The following is a 17,851-nucleotide window of genomic DNA, read 5'->3' as shown; positions in this document are numbered from 1 at the left end:
TGTGTAACAAACCTGCACATCCTGCACATGTACTCCAGAACTAAAAATAAAAATTAAAATTCAAAACCAATTAGCAAAAAAAAAAAAAACAAAAAACAAAAAACCCCACAAACACTACACCTCTGAATTCCTGTAAGTCAGGAGTCTGAATACAGCTTTGCTGAGTTTTCTCCAAAGGCTGTGTCTCATTTGAAGCCTTATTGTGGAAGGCTATCCTTCCAAGCTTATGAAGTGTTGCTAGATTCTATTAGTTCCTTGTGGCCTGTTGAGTTGAGGGACTCAGTTTCTTGCTACATGTTGGCTAGGAGGCCATGTTCAGTTCTTGGCTGGTTGTTAGCTGGAGTCCACTCTTAGTCTTTTGCCACATAGGTTTGCCAAACATGGAACCTTGATTCACCAAAGACAGATCTTATATGACATATATGTGATGATATCCTGTCAACTTTGCCATATTCTATTGGTTAGAAGTTAGTCAGAGGTACTACCCACACTCAACAGCAGAGGATAAACATGGGCTGAGTCCAAGAAGGTAGGAGTACTGAGGGACTATTTTATTATTTTACAATCTGACCGTCACAGATATTTGGGTGAAAACTCTAGATAGTTAGCTCTTTAAGACAACAGAGGCGAAACTTTTAATTATTTACTTCTGACTTATAAAATGATTTGATTATAGTTCATTTTTGTCGTGGAAGTATTAGTCAAAACAGTTGATGGGAATGCTGGGTAGAGATATAGTGCTTCAGTTGAACCCATCACAATTTCAGCCATTAAAATTACTTGAACAGGAATGCACAGGAGTAATAGCAAAGTAGAAATCAAAGAAAAATAGCTGAGTGAGGAACAAATTACTGGTATTATTGATACCTAAACAAAAACAAGACTGTCTCCACAAATGTGCAGCTTCTCTATAAAGGAGAAACAAAAGGCTTGAATGTGAGACTTTTCTTATGAACCTAGAATTAGTAGACTGTAAAGTGTCTGCATCCATTAGTCAACTGCCTACACTGACAAAAATGAAAAAACTCTCTCAATAATCAGGTGCTTGAAAGTATTAATGCAAGAAAACAGCAGGGAACAGAGTAAGAATACATGCACATGAGAACATCATTCATTCATGGTAACCCTAGCTACTAGCAAAACAGGGCCAAATTAATATATCAGGAGCTGACACATTTACTGGGGGAAAACTCAGTGTTTGAAAAAGAATGGATTTGAGAATGGACATCTATCATTCTCCCTATGGTTCAATGTGGAAATGTATGCATAGGAGCCTAGAGACTGGGTGTAAAGTTTTCCCTCTTTATTGTGACCATAATGATCCCAGTGAACAGTGGTTTCTTTTCCTATCTTGCCAGTACACTTATAATCCAGAGACAATGATGTACATCTCTCTATTCCCCAATGCTATGAACAGTGTGTAAATTTTCTATTTATATGTATAATTTGGTTTATTTTCCTTTGCATTTAATGTCCCTGTGGACCACAGGTTACTTGGATTAGTAACTAAAACCCTCTGGGATTACACACTCCTGCCCTCTAATTTTTATAGATAGGGAGAGAGGGTGGTTTCTTTTTTTCTCTGTCTTTGGCTGCAGAGAGACATAAATCATACAAATAATCTCACAGCTCAATTCTACCTTACTATAAAGTCCATGGCTCCAGAACAGTAGTCTATTCTTCCTCATCTAGCAAAGACAGAGAAGGTGCCTTTTTCCACGTAAAGCTGGTAAGAAGGTAGATAGATATATTTATCGTGTTGACTTTTACTTTGTTACCTATTCACAAATAGTCATATGGGTTTATAGAAAAGTCAGATATCATGAGGGTTTGCCCTGTCCTCATCGATCCACATAACATGTAGATATACAACCTCTAATAATTCATACTTAAATATTTTCATAATGTTTCTCAGATTGAATTGAAAATCAGACAACTGGAGATTTAAAAGAAACCACAGAATACTAGCATAAAGGGAACAGTAACTTGTATCCTTGCTACAGAATATTTACTCTCATGAGTTTGACACATCTAATTTTTTAAAGACTTGATTGAAAAATACTAACATTATACTCATGAATACTGCTATTATTTAATTTAATTCTCCCCAGAATTGATTTGAACAATATAAATATATTAATTGACAAAATTATTCTTGGAATTTTACTTGAAAGAGGCGATATAGCATTTCTGTTTACTGAGCCAATTGCCCTTCTCATTCGCTGTCTCCTGAAAATGTCTACTGTATCCGGAAGCCAGCAGCCATCACTTTACACTTTTGAACAGCAGTAAATTACCCCCAAATACTTCACAGAGAAAAAGGTAACAATTTCCTTATATAACTCTCCACAAACTTACATATTTGACACTTACTAGTGTCAGTGCAAATGATGGTCCTCATTTTTTTGAAGGTTACTCATGCTCTACACTTAATCACCCACTACTTTCTTAAGGACTTTTATAGATCAATAAATCCTTCACATTCTATATTTTACATTTCTCATATCTGCTACATTTTTAACCTCCGTTTATAAACATATCAATTTCTCTAATTCTGTCCCATCTTGCAAAAATTCTCCATCTACCTGATACCCCTTCTTTAGACATGGCCTACTTCTCCCCTTGCCTTCACTGCCAAGTTTCTTAAAATAAACCGTACCTCCACTGCTAATACTTTCATCATTACCACACTGTAGCAAGTTCTCAATTTTCCACTGTTTTTTCTGGGGTCACTAATGGCTCTCAGCTGCATTTGAATTTTTTAATCCTTACTAGGCTTCACAGTGCAAGCAATTCGACACAGCTGCTCATGTAACATCCGGTCTTCACACCATGTTTTATTTTTTTCTTCTTTTTTAGATGGAGTCTCTCACTGCCACCAGGCTGGAGTGCGGTGGCGCAATCTTGGCTCACTGCAACCTCTGCCTCCTGGGTTCAAGCGATTCTCCTGCCTCAGCCTCCCAAGTAGCTGGGACTACAGACACACGCCACCACGCCCAGCTAATTTTTGTATTTTTAGTAGAGACGGGGTTTCACCATGTTGGCCAGGATGATCTTGATCTCTTGACCTCGTGATCCGCCCACCTCTGCCTCCAAAGTGCTGGGATTACAGGCATGAGCCACCGTGTCCAGCCTCTTTTGGTTTTCATAGTCCCCATAAAACCAGTCTCATCTTGCTTTAGTGTATATAGTGCATTCCAATCTTCTGGAGAGTTCTGTCCTCATTGTTTTTCTCTTATAATTCTAGTCTCTGAAGTTGTTTACCTATAGTGTTGGATGAAAACGATAAATATACATTTATAACTCCCAAACCTATATTCCTGGCAATTATCTGGAGATCTGTGTCTGCAGACTCACACCCTTATGGTCACTGAAGAACCATGGATATTTTTAAGTGGCTATTATTCATTGTACTCACAAAATATTCAAAATTGAGGATACTTATTTTTTCTCAGCTAAGTCTTTATTCAAATAATCTTACAATATGATGCAGCTTAATATTCTGTAAATGGACACTATCATGAAAATGTATAAAATCATATGGACATATTTCCCTTGAATTTTATGGTACAAAAACATATTTTTGTGAACTATTTCTGATTATGAGTGGTAGAGGAACATTATAATTTAATTTAAAGGTTTCTCAATGATGCAGATCTTATCTATGACCTTGGATAACTCTACTAACTAAAAGAAAATGTATCTAAATATTTTACATAACACTTAATGTATCACTTCTATAGGATGGAAGCATTGTGAGGACAAATGCTGCAAAACCAGGACACCATGGAAATCCTAAGCAACTCAACATCTAAATTTCCAACCTTCTTGTTGACCGGCATTCCTGGCCTAGAGTCTGCCCATGTCTGGATCTCCATTCCTTTCTGTTGTTTTTATGCCATTGCCCTCTCTGGGAAGAGCGTGATCCTGTTTGTCATCATTACCCAGCAGAGTCTCCATGAACCCATGTATTATTTCCTCTCCATGCTATCAGCCACTGATCTGGGCTTGACTGTTTCTTCATTGTCAACAACATTAGGTATCCTCTGGTTTGAGGCACGTGAAATCAGTCTATATAGCTGCATTGTCCAGATGTTTTTTCTTCATGGATTCACTTTTATGGAATCTGGAGTGCTGGTGGCTACAGCCTTTGACCGTTATGTGGCCATCTGTGATCCTCTGAGGTACACTACCATTCTCACTAATTCCAGAATCATTCAAATGGGTCTTCTGATGATTACACGTGCTATAGTACTAATATTACCACTACTTTTGCTCCTTAAGCCTCTCTATTTCTGTAGAATGAATGCCCTTTCTCACTCCTATTGTTACCATCCAGATGTGATTCAATTAGCATGTTCAGACATTCGGGCAAATAGCATCTGTGGATTAATTGATCTCATCCTGACCACTGGAATAGATACACCATGCATTGTCCTGTCATATATCTTAATTATTCACTCTGTCCTCAGAATTGCCTCCCCTGAAGAATGGCACAAGGTCTTCAGCACCTGTGTCTCCCACGTGGGAGCAGTTGCTTTCTTCTACATCCACATGCTGAGCCTGTCCTTGGTGTATCGCTATGGTCGGTCAGCCCCCAGAGTAGTCCATTCAGTGATGGCTAATGTATACCTGCTTTTACCCCCTGTGCTCAACCCCATCATCTACAGTGTAAAAACAAAACAAATCCGCAAGGCTATGCTCAGTCTGCTGCTTACAAAATGAACAGACATAGTTTTATTTGATACAAACCTGGCATGAATGACTTGCACTGTAGAAAAGCGAACTTGCTCTCTTACTGCCTATTGCATGTGGGTTTTTAAAATATTTTTCATTCACCAAACAAATAGTAAATATGTTGTATATTTGGTCATAAAATATACGTATGATATATCACCCAAGACATTTGTAGTGGAATTAGGAAAATAACAATAATGAAATGATAAATAATACTCCTGGCAATTAACATGTATTGACTCTTTGTTTCAGGCTAGGTGTTCTACTAACTGCTTTTAAGACATATTCCATTTATTCTTCCAAAACAGCGAAATGAAATATATATTACTATTAGTGATATATTACAGATGATGAAACAGATTTATAGACATTTAGGCCCCCAAAGGCCATATGGATAACATGAGGCACAGTTGAGATTTGAACCCAGGTGTTCTGTATCTCAAATGCTATGCTCTTCATCACTGTATTACATACTCTGCCCAAGTCATGTAGCAGAAATGTTTTAAGATCAAAAGTAAGACCTGGATCTCCATGGTTCCATCCTTTGCCTTAAAAAGTTGTAGTAACCTTCTTAGAATATACTCTAGCTGTTTTCTTCATGGGTAATTCATAATACAAAAGGTAGGAATAGATATGTCATGGCATGTGAGTCACTATCCAGTGTTGGACAGTCCAAAGAAAAGCTTTAGGGGTGAGGCACACTTGCTAATTTATCACAGGGAATGGGAACTTGAGAGAACTAGAAAAGAATGTAAAGTAAATTACAAGGAAGTTTGGGGCAGATGTTCTGGACCTTTTTCTGCATTGTGGTCCCTTAGAAAGCTAATGAAATTTATGGACCTTTCCCCATAGATAAACATACTCACATTATTTTCCATAATTTTCACAGTTTTCACAAATGCCATTAAAGACCTATGTGACTCCTTAACCAGCTAAAGAACCAAGGTAAAGAATTCATAGTTCTTACCTATACACAGTTTTACAGAGACAGACACAAAATGTTTGGTTTCTGAAAACGAACTTATGGTAACTCTTTGGATTTAAGAGACAGACAGAAGCTTAAAAATGTCAATTGCATATAATGGCAGAATAAAATCAGAGGGAAATGGAGATGGAAACCTAAAGGCAGTCACATCAATTTTATTGCCATTGGAAAAATAGTGATAGATGGAAGAAATGTACCAGGTACCCCACAAATACTGAGGGCAGCAGTGTGCTGGAGAGAGCACACACCAGCTTGCAAGAGCCTATTTTTGCATATCTTTCTAACTATGCATTATATGATGTCATATTAGTAGCTTGAAATCACTGATAATGATAATTTTTATACCATGTGAACTGGTAAAAAAATTTTTAAATATTTATATAATAGCATTGTTCAATTTAATTTAATAGCATTGAGAACTTTTTCTGTTTTTAAATATTCAGTTTATCGGCACGCAGTGACTGCAGGTATATTTTATGTTTGACCTCGTGGGAAACAACAAAAAATAAAAGATCAATAAAAAATATTACTGTGCACTCACGAAGGTTAAAATCTTGTGTGTGTAAAACATCAACATGAACAAAAAATCATGAAATAATGGACTTATTGGGGTGATAATTCATAATATAAAAGTAAAATTTTACCCTTTATGTTGACTTCTGAGTTGAAAGAGTATCCAAAAGTGCATGCTGGATAGGACGATTTTGTAAGAAACTCTGTGGAAAAATGGAAGAAATATTATATGACAATTTTACTATTCATGGAAGAATTATCTTCTGAGTTTTAAGGTCTGTCTGTACATAGGCATGAAAATTATGAAACACAAACCCTTTTTTCTTCTATTTTCTCTCTTCTTCAGCTTTCCCCAGGTGAACATAGATTATAAAATTTGTGTTAGTAGCTTTAAAAACACCTTTTGATAAAACAATGCCATTATGTAAATGAATTTGTTTACCGATTTAGTTTACAAATTTGGCTACACTTTCTGACTTTTATATGTGAGAGTCTTTTTCTTGAGTAATTCTACATGCCTGCTAGCTGCTGGAACATCAGAAAGATAGATGTGGTAAAAGAATGTAATATATACTAACATTATCACAATAAGCACTCATCGCAATATTCCGAACCGATAGCACAGCCACCAGCAGAAAATTTTTAAATTGTCAGAGTCACTGCAAAAATGAATGTCATAGAGAATGAGAGAGAGAAACCATGGGAGGAAAGAAAAAAGGGAGAGAGAAAAAGGATGAAAAAAGGAAGGAAGGGAGGGAGGGAGGGAGAGAGGGAGGGAGGGAGGGAGGGAGGGAGGGAGGGAGGGAAAGGAAAGTGGGAGAGAAATTAAGGATGTAACTTAAATAAGTTTCCAAACAGCCCATTTGTTACACCAAGCAAGGATACCCATTTACTGATGTGAGTTAATTAAATCACTTTTTATTGTAGCAACAGAAAATCTATAGCCAGAAAGAATGAACTTATTTAAGACTATTTCTATCTAATTGTTAGAGTCAAAGAACTCCTCAAATACTGTACTCAACCCAAGCAGGTCTGTGATGTTACATCTGTATCCGGGGAAAATGTAGTACCATGAAACACTGAGTAGAAGCACCTGGGTGAGTGACCCATGAAGACACTGATTATGCAAAAGTCCTTATAATCCTTGGGCTTGCAGAGGTGGCCCACACTTCTCTGGTAAGAACAATCATTTCCACCACTTCGCATAATTCTATCTCCTGGAGCTCTCTCCATCTCTTGTTCTCACCACCAGAATGAACACTGGCATTAAATTCCAGCATAAATCTGTTGGGAATGTGCTGGGCCTAGTAAGATAAGAAAGAGACTATAACCCGAAGAATAGCAAAAATTAGCAAGCATTTTATGGCAAGAATCCATGAAATGCCCTCTGGATTGAATAGTGAGAATGGTTGATCAAGGAGGTCTGAATAGAAGACCATATTAGCAAGAATGCATCAATGTAGGGACATTTATTTGGAATACGAATTTTAACACCTTAACAAGAACACCAAGGAATGTAGCTAATTTACTACTGAGTGACAATTAGCTAGAAAAAGTGTTGGACAATATTCAGCATATTGGAAAAATGATTGTGCTGCCCTAGTAGATGGAAAAGGAAAGAATTTAGAGGCTGACGAAAGTATGCATGCTGGAATAGATAGACTGTGTAAAGATGGAAGACTCACCATACATTTTCCATAAAAGTGCACAGAGGACACATCGTTCAGAAGCCACTGGAAATTAGCTGTGAAAATGATACCAGCATCTCTAAGAAGCTGAGTGGTAGCTCTTTTCCACTAATCACAGAGGCCAGCAGTAGCTGCAGTCAGCAAGCCAGGCTACCCACGCATATGAGGAGGCCTTGACATAATAGAAGCCAGGTTGCAGTAGGTAACCACCAAAAGCCAGAGCTACGATTATCACAGGAACCAACAAGATCTGAAGGGTAGACAAGAGGGCTTAAGAAGCAAGTTGGTGTGCACATGGATAATAGAGCATAAACTCCCTGTTTCCAAACAGACAAGCAGCCAACAAGGGGCTAGGTAACATTTACTACAAAAAGAAGGCAAGAATAGAGGAGCAGGACCTGTCAGTCTTTGATGTAGGCTTGACCTTGAGTTAAAGAGAGAAGGAAGGAAGGAAGTTTGGGTAGAAAGAAGCATCCTAGAATGTGGTGCAGTTCTGAACAGATTTAGTCAATGTCATTGGATATCCTCTAATCAAAACACCTGTCAGCAGAGTTCTATACCTTCTAGAAATGGACCTTCCTCAGTTTCTCTGCCATGGTCAGTGATTGCCTAGAAACAGCTCCTGGGCAATGTGGCTTACATAGAATATGACGATGAACTAGGGCTGTTAGTGCCCATGCTCCGACATATGAAGAGAATATTTAATAACCATCACATTTGTTGAATTAAGAGGAAAATAGGGAAGGAGTTACAAGAAGAAGCCAAGCAACCAAATCTTGAGACAAAGAGAAGCCAGAGCAGCTGTGGGTTGCTCAACAGATGTTTGAATGTCCTCATGTGTCTCCCTTGAAGTTTCAAATACTCAGGAAATGGGGTTTCAGCATAAAGGATATATGAAAATGTTAGTATTCTTTGTGTGTGTGTGTGTGTGTGTGTGTGTGTGTGTGTGTGTGTGTGTGTGTGTGTGTGTGATGGAGTCTCGCTCTTTCGCCCAGGCTGGGGTGCAGTGGCACGATCTCGGCTCACTGCAAGCTCCGCCTCCCGGGTTCACACCATTCTCCTGCCTCAGCCTCCGGAGTAGCTGGGACTACAGGTGCCCGCCACCGCGCCCAGCTAGTTTTTTGTATTTTTAGTAGAGACGGGGTTTCACCGTGTTAGCCAAGATGGTCTCGATCTCCTGATCTCGTGATCCGCCCGCCTCGGCCTCCCAAAGTGCTGGGATTACAGGCGTGAACCACCGCGCCCGGCCCAGTATTCTTTGTACAGATTTTTTGTAGCTCAGAAATTATTTTGAAATATAATGTTAAAAATCATCCTAAGAGAGCATCTCTTCAGCCCTGCTTGGGTCGCGTACCTAACTGTCTAGTATTAACCAATCAAGTCATGTGCACAGGCCCAGTATATTGGGCCCATCTCTATTCTGGGGACACTTATCAGAAAAAGGGAAATATTTTTTGCCAAAGAACTAGCCAATACCACTCATACACCTCTCTTTATCCAACAAAGTGCACTAAGAACATTTAATTAATGACATATTCTAAAGCAATGGTCATTATCCTGGGGATTAAACTGAATAAGCAAAAAAAAATTGTCAACTTTAAAATTTCCCTTTTAGCAAAACTGCTTAAGGCAAAAGTACTAAGGATTACAAAATCATGATTAGATGAATAACAAAACAGTTACATAAAATTATGGAGTAAACAAATTTATTAACCTGCCACATCTTTCCTGCAGGTCAACAGAGACAGAATGAGACATTTTGAAGAAAAGATTAAAAAGTAATAAACATTAAAATCTTACTTTATTAGGCAGAGGCACAATAAAATATCCCTTCTGTGTAATTTACATGCTTTATAAAATTCTCCTGTTTATTGAATTATAAAATTACTTATTCTGACAACTTTAGGAATCCAATTTTTATTTTAGGAATCAAATTTAATACTACTTTAATATTAATAACAAATAGTGCTACATACTATTAAACTTTAAGATAACTAATAATTATTAATCTGTGACAATTTAGGAGAATTTAAAAATGTGCAAAATCATCTACAAAAAATCTACAGCAACTTGTCTGTGTTTCCTTACTCATTGCTGTTTTGTTAAACAGAAAAGAAACCCATTAGCCAAAACTAAGTTCCACATAATTATGCATTTATTTGTTCATTCTTTATAGTATTTATCAACACTATAACATATGAAAATAAATACAGCATGCTGTTGAAGGGCATATACTCTCATGAAGTATTTCTAGCCATGTCTTCCTGCCAAAATTATCCACATGCCCTTCAGTACCCCAAATTCAGCAAGTCCAAAACCAAATTAATTACTTTCTTTTATTAGTAATCTGACTCTGTTTTGATGAGTGAAATTATTCCTGATCACGAAAGGTGTAAAGTAATTAAAGCAATATTCTTTCATTGAAGAAACCTGACTATGCCTTCCTCAGACTTCTGGCAACATGACTTTCCGTTTTAATTTCTATTTGATCAAAACCGAAAACTGAACATTTCTGATCTCCCTTTGTGATGCCACCCTTTGTTCAGCCAACCAAGCCTGATTGGTCAGTGTCTCCTTTGGCCTTTCTGTCTATTTTCACCATTCAAACTGGTAACGTTTAACATAAATACGGCTTCTTTGATGCAGACTTTATATCATTTCTCACTGCCTGCTTCACCATTCTGTGTCTTCAGAATCTCTCTCAAGGCACATTCTATCAAGTACTCTCCTTATTCTAACTTATCTTCGACACAGATGTAAGATTAATCTTATAATGGAATTATAATATTGTTTAATATAGGCTTCATTATTTTCTCTTGCTCCCAAATTGTAAATACATTTCACCTGCCAAGAAGATACTAAATCCCAATCCTGCGTACTTTTCTTTAAAATTTTCAGGGATTGTACCACCACTCTATTTTGCTGAAAAAGAAACTGATATCCATTGCTCTGTCTTTTCTTTGAGCTACAGTTATTAGCAGACCAGCTTTCAGGTTTCCTGGTTATATAACACACAAGGTTCTTGGAACTTTACTCTCGGCAAAGAAAACACATGAACTATTTGCCTCCCATTCTAGTGAGTCTCCTTTTTCTCTGTTTTTCCACTTTTCTAAAAGTGTATAACAAAGCAACAAGTACAACGATTTTTATATAAGTTCTACTGAACAAACTTGCTAGATTAACCAGACATTTCACTTCCTCTGAAAATATACTACCTGATGATAGCTGCCAGTTGAATAATTACAGCTTATTTTCTAAATAGCATGTTCTCACTGGTCCCAATAAGTAATCTATAGGCTGTCAGTACTTTCATCTTGACTATCTTGATTATTATAACCTAATTTGTATTAAAGACCTGGTTCTTGCAAAGATGATATGGAATTTCAGTTTGCAAAACTATATTAAGAGGCCCTAACTCTACATCAAAATATTGTGAATAAAGTACATCTATAAGTTGGAAACTTAAATAAAATGATCAATGTATGTTAAAATTATTTTTCTGACTCCTATATGTAATTAACCTTATTCAAAAGCAAACCTAAACATTAACTAAAACAAATTTGGATAAAATGACTTCTATTGTGTTTGTTCATATAATTCTCTTTTCTTTACTATGAAACGGATCTTCAAGAGAGGTGAATAAATTAATTTAGTAATATTACTGACCACTGATTTTGTGTCAAGCATGGTATTCATCAGTACTTATCAAGTAAATATTGGTTTGCTTTAGCTTGAACAGCTAAGATTAAATAATATAATGTACCTGACTGGAAAACAATAAAACAATAATCACTGTACAGATAATCAATATAATCCTTGAGGAAAAGCCAGGTCTTTTTTTTTTTTCCTGGTAGTTGCTTCCACTTGAGTTCCCAACCTGCTAAAACTTCTTTCCTCTGTTCAACAGTCAGTTCCCATGGAGCCCTTGACTTGATCATTCTATATTGCAGCTTGCTTCCAAATTGTAGAAATCCATTTGTTTATTCTAACAGATATTTAAAATATATGTACTATGGAACTGGCATTATGCTATTACCTGGAGATACTTCCAAATCATCTGGCAACCAAATTACTTTACACAAAAATCTATATAACACATTATTTACAAGAAACATATAGCAGAACAAAAACCAAGAAAAAATACTAGACTCTCATCTTAAATGCACTGTCCATCTCCAAAGAAATGATTCAATTTCATTTTTAATTGAAATGTGTAAACACAAACTTCCTGGGTCAATACGTTTATTTTCCCTGATGTGATTTTTCTCCACTTAAGCATCCAAATTTCCTGATGCTAGCTAACTGACCCAACGGGATAAGAAGTGCAGTGTAACAGAATGGTGCAAAAATCCCACAGAGGCACACTTATCCCAGCTGAGTAAATGACTCTACAATTAAGATTCCTTATAGAAGTTTTCCACTCACAGAGATAAATGGGTCACCTTCATATACCGCACTCTAAGTAAGAGCAAGGGAATCTCTCCTCCCTTTCTGAAGTCCAAATCAAGTGGCTGCTCTCCGATCAGAAACAGGACTTAATTGTGTCTTTAATAAATGCCCTTGATGACTTTTAAACTACATCATGAGTGATTTAGCATAGATAAACACAAGGAAGAATTTATTGGAAGTGAAATTAAAGACAAAAATTCACCTAGTCTTCTGGCATCGCTCCTTCAGCACCGCTGTTTGTATCCCTTTCAATTCTCCACGCCTTGAAAGGTAAGGCTCTCCCCGCTTACCCTTGGTCCCTGACCTCTAAGCCCTTTGAGCTTCTAACTCCACTCACCCTCCACTGTTTTGTTCACTTCTATGGTCCTGTTGCCTGTTCAGAAATCCTGAATTCCATATAGATGTTTTGTTTTCATACATTAAGCTAATCATAGCAAAAATTATACTTCTTATATGTATGTATTTCCTGCCATAAATAATAACCAAATCCCAAAATACAGTCACTGGCACACCCTCACTATTACTTAAATTATATTTTGAATTGGTTTACACCTATGCCAGCCCATTTATTCTATTCTGTCTCTTAAGTCTGCATCAATCTGATGCATTTCCTTTTAATTTGATTCTCAACACCAGAGAGATAGAGTGGCAGTAAAATGACCACATCTTTTGGGTCAGACAGTCCTGGATTCACACACTGGCTCCATGAAATCTATCAATGGAAAACTTCAATAAGTCATTCACTCTAACCTCACCTGAAAAATGGGAATATTAGTCACAGCCTATTAATGATGCTGTTAAAGTTACACATGTAGAGATACGTAGCAAGGAAACTGGCTCAATGTTAATTTTTCTTCTTTCTGAGATTATATCCATCCTCTCGTCTATTTTCTCACCTTCCACCTGGCTCATATTTCAGCCAAAGCCTCAAATGTTAAGGCTGGTTATCTCAGTGCCTCAGGTCATCATGCACTTGGTACATTCATTGCTTTGCCTCCATGTAGGTGGTTAGCTTTGTAACATTCCACAGATGCTGTTCCTAAATTCAGAAAATATATAATAAAGGATCCATCTTAAATCCTTCTCTATAAAGAGGTAAATAAATAAATTAATTAAATGAATTGAATCCATGGCATTTTCAATCACAGAAATATCATTTTGTCATTCTATGGAGATTGTATTGGTAGTCATTGCTTTGACAAATCATATGATGATAACTGATTTTTCTCCAAAGGAGGATCTAACTCCAGATTTGTCTTTATCTGAGACGACTAATAATCTAGAAAATCTGACTTCATATTCCTCTTTATAAAATAAAATACTCTTTATCTTGAGTACTCTTACTAATTAGAGGCTAGATAAGGATAAGGCCTTTGTTCTCGTTTCCTAAAATCTTCAGGCACAGATTCCAGCTTATGTCTACTTACACCCATGAATTTTAGCAATAGAAATTAAGATTTGACTAGCGAGAGGCCGACTGGGTGGTGGCGAATGCAGAAAGGATATCGGGCCCAGACTGTGGGACTGCCTTGAGACCAAGCCCAGGACAGCCATCCTCTTTTGTGCATTCTAGAGATGACGAGAAACAACGCATGTGCAAACTGGTGACATTTTTGTCCTTGGATTAGATGAAGAAACACTACATTGGAAAATACCAAAGAAGCTAACAACTTAAAAACATAGATGTTGTTTCTCTCCCACTAATCATAGGATATAGCAATCTGTCCTAAGCTCTTTTAGTACAAATGAGGAATAAGGCCAGTTTCTAAATTTAAGAAATTAGCACGGTCTCATATGTAATATTTTAATCTGTCTATAAACATTGTTTATTACCTTGAAAATAAAAGGTTATTTTGAGGGTTAAGTGTGCAAAGTAGGCACTCAATATTTATTATTCAAAGAAGTAATTAACAAAAGATGAAGGAATAATTTATATATATGGACACATGACATGCACACTAGCAACAGTGGCTATTGTCAATACTACTAGTAATTTCAGAGAAATTAAATTGTTGATTGAAAGGAAATGAAGTCTTAAGTGCTTGAAAAACTGACAAATTTTACTTAAACACTCCATAACACAACTGTGCCAGATTTCCCGCAGCCTAACAATCCTTACTAATCTTTGCTGAGGTTAATAACAATTGTTTTAATTAGCATTTCTTTGGCTGACTATGAGACTGAAAATTCTTCCTGTATTAACTACTAGTCCCTTGGAGAATTCCATTTTTAATTATTTTTGCCAAATTTTTTGTCTTTTTTTTTTTTTTTTTTTTGAGATGGAATGTCACTCTTGTTGCCCAGGCTGGAATGCAGTGGCATGATCTCGGCTCAGTGCAATCTCTGCCTCCTGGGTTCAAGCAATTCTCCTGCCTCAGCCTCCCAAGTAGCTGTGATTACAGGCATGCACCACCATGCCCAGCTAATTTTGTATTTCTAGCAGAGACGGGGTTTCTCTGTGTTGGTCAGGCTGGTCTCGAACTCAAGACCTCAGGTGATCTGCCTGCCTCACCCTCCCAAAGTGCTGGGATTACAGGTGTGAGCCATCATGCCCAGCCAATTTTTTGTCATTTTTTAAAAGTCTTACAGTAAACACATTATTCAATTGAATGTTATATATGCTTCAAATATTTCTCCAAATTTATAATTACCCTTTTAAATCTGTGGAAGTTGTTTTTGCTATAAAACAATTATTTGAATTTTACCAAATCAAATACATCAATGTTTACCTCTACAGTTTATATCTTTGGTTTTATATTTAGAAATTTTTCTTCTACTACAGGATTATATAAATATTTACCTGCATTTTATTCTAAACTGTATGTGGCTTTTTGATATTTAACCATCAGAAAATAATTTCAGTATGTATTGTGGTGTTATGCTTTATTTTAGTTTTTTTTTTTTTTCCAAATGGATGATCAGCTTACCTAACTCCTTTTATTCTATATAGCTCACTTTATTTATACCGGTCTAAAAGTCTACTTTTATATGTAACTCAATGTTCACTTGTGCCTCTTCCTGTACTTCTAATTCTGTCTCAGAGACAAACACTGCCCTACTTTCTTTTTTTGAAATATTGTCTTTTCCAGTCGTTTCATTAAAATTGATCATACAATATGTAATATCCTGTATCTGGCTTCTTTCGCTCAGCATATTTGAGGTGCATCCATGTTGTAGCACTTATTAGCAATTTTTTCCTTTTTGCTGCATAGCTTTTTAGCCTATGGATATTTCACAATTTGTTCACCAGTTAATCAACTGATGGATATTTGGATTGTTTCAATTCTGGGCTATTGGGAATAATGTTGTTATGAACATTTGTATACATGTATTGTGTGTACATATGCTTTCATTTCTCTTTGGTAGAGTCCAAGGAGTAGGATTTCTGGATCATATGGTAGGTTTATGTTTCAATTTTTAAGAAACTGTCGATCTGTTTTTCAAAGTGGCTGTTTCATTTTTCATGTCCACAAGCAATGTATTATGTGTCCAATTTCTCCACATGCTTATCAACACTTGGTATTTTTTCTCCTTCGTTCGTTCCTTCCTTTCCTTTCCCTATTTTCTTTCTCTTTTCTTTCTGTTTCTCATTTATAGCCATTCTAGTGGGTGGATAAAGGTATTTTATAGCAGTTTAAATTTTTATTTCTTAATTTTAATTTTACTTCCCTAATTCTCATCTTTCGTGGGCTTGTTAGTCATTTTTATATATGTTTTGGTGATATGTGTATTCAAATATTTTGCCCATTTTTAATTGGATTGTTTGTCTCTTTATTGAGTTCTTTACATTTTTTGTATATGAGTTTTTTATGCAAATATTTTCTCCCAGTCTGTTTTCTCTATTCTTATTTTCTTAATGGTGACTTTTAAATTATACTTTTTTTTGTTTGAAGTCTGATATTGATCATTTATTTAATGGCTCACACTTTTAATATGGTATCTAATAATGTTTTGCCTAACCCAAGGTCATAAAATCTTCTCCGATTTTTTTTCTAGAAGTTTCTGATTTTTAGCTCTTACATTTAGGTCTGTAATCCATTTTGAGCTAGTTTTTTAGGACAGTGCTTGCTAAGAATCCAAGTTATTTATTTTTTTTCATAGTGATATTTAATTGTTCTAGCACCATTTATTGGAAAGTCTATCCTTTCTCTCATTTAATTGTCTTGACACCTTTATTACAAACCAATTGGCTATAATGTAGGTGTTTAAATCTGGACTCTCCAATTTGTCCTATTAATCTGTATGACTGTCCTCATGCTATGTGTCTTAATTGCATTGGTTTAATGTTAAGTTTTCAATCCAGGTTGTTTCTTCTATTTCAAAATTGTAAGTCTTTTGCATTTCCATATAAATTGTAGAATGAGTGTCAGTTTTTACAGAAAAAAAAAGACTTGTTGATTTTACATTAAATTTATAGATCCATTAAGGGAAAACAGCCATGTCTATGCTACTGAGTCTTCTAATCCATTTACATGTGATATCTCTTCACTTATTTACATCTTTTAAAATATCTCTCAGCAAAGCTTTGTAGTCGTCAGTGTCTTAGTTTTTTTTTTTTGTAATTTTTTTAACATTATACTTGCAGCGAGGATTATTGTCAAACTCTACTCACTAGGCCAAAGACCTTTGTCATGTTACTGAAAAATTTGCCCCTCACGTAGCATACTACCTACACTTGCAAGTTTATCAGCCAGTTAGAGCACCAACTCCAAGCTCCAACAACGTGCAATCTCCATCTGTTTTCACATATTTTATTCTTTCTGCGTCATGAATGGCATGTTTTATAAAGGACTTTTAAAATATTTTAATTTTTTTGTAAAACCGGCTTAATTTCCATTTCTTTATAGGAAATCCATATTTTCTGCCTGAAAGCTTGTAATTAAAAAAAAAACTTATTTAAGTCAAATATTTTATGCTTGTTCTTATCTTCCTGATTTTACCTTGAATACAATGAGCCCTTTCATCGTCAATACACTGGAGTCTTTCCTTTGGAACAGTCATTTTTATTGTATTTATTTTTGTTTACTGTACCTGAGACCATAGTTATTTGTATGTTGGCTTTTCATTTTGTGCCCTTCCCAAATATAATTTTCTCATTATTTTATTTTCACCGTATTTTTTCTATGCATTATGAGAGAATTTTTGAAATGCATTCTCCAAATTGAACTAAGTTAATTACTGTCCCTTGACTCTGTTTTTGATTATGTTCAATGTGCACTTTAATTCTATTTTTTAGTATTTTATTATTTTGACATTTTTCCAATGTGTTCTTTGTTTTTCCATAATGCTATATGATGCTATTACCTACATTACCTTAAGGATGTTTTCTTGTTAGCTCTGCAGAAGTTTTTACATTTGAGATACTGATAACTGAGTCATTGTGATGTGATAGGCAACATGCTACATGGTTTACAGACATTATTACATTTCTTCATATATGCTCATGCTCTGGATTTTCCAGATGTTGTTCCTTTATTAA

At 35.9% G+C, this 17,851-nt stretch overlaps 2 protein-coding genes and 1 non-coding gene across 3 annotated transcripts in view; 1 reads left to right on the top strand and 2 right to left on the bottom strand.

The window, feature by feature from the left end:
• The window catches only part of MMP26 (matrix metallopeptidase 26), a 280,854-nt gene that overhangs the window by 211,988 nt on the left and 51,015 nt on the right, over window positions 1–17,851 (bottom strand). Inside the window, exon 2 of the mRNA XM_003819020.6 lies at window positions 6,367–6,438. The gene's annotated coding sequence lies outside the window, so the exon portion shown is untranslated. The remainder of the gene's footprint in view (window positions 1–6,366; window positions 6,439–17,851) is intronic.
• Window positions 3,766–4,725, top strand: LOC100975913 (olfactory receptor 51F1). The gene has a single exon (XM_003804646.1). The coding sequence runs from the start codon at window positions 3,766–3,768 to the stop codon at window positions 4,723–4,725; it is 960 nt and encodes a 319-aa protein (XP_003804694.2).
• Window positions 16,950–17,102, bottom strand: LOC112441269 (small nucleolar RNA SNORA62/SNORA6 family). Its single transcript, XR_003029206.1, has one exon. It is a non-coding gene; the product is annotated as a small nucleolar RNA SNORA62/SNORA6 family (small nucleolar RNA).

This window comes from Pan paniscus, chromosome 9 (assembly GCF_029289425.2).
Source record: "Pan paniscus chromosome 9, NHGRI_mPanPan1-v2.0_pri, whole genome shotgun sequence".
Lineage (NCBI taxonomy): Eukaryota > Metazoa > Chordata > Mammalia > Primates > Hominidae > Pan > Pan paniscus.
The sequence above is the reverse complement of the archived record's forward strand: the minus strand, read 5'-3'. Positions and strand labels throughout refer to the sequence as shown.

Excerpts from the sequence above, each read along its gene's own strand:
- LOC100975913 (XM_003804646.1), top strand. The coding sequence starts at position 3,766 with ATGCTGCAAAACCAGGACACCATGGAAATCCTAAGCAACTCAACATCT.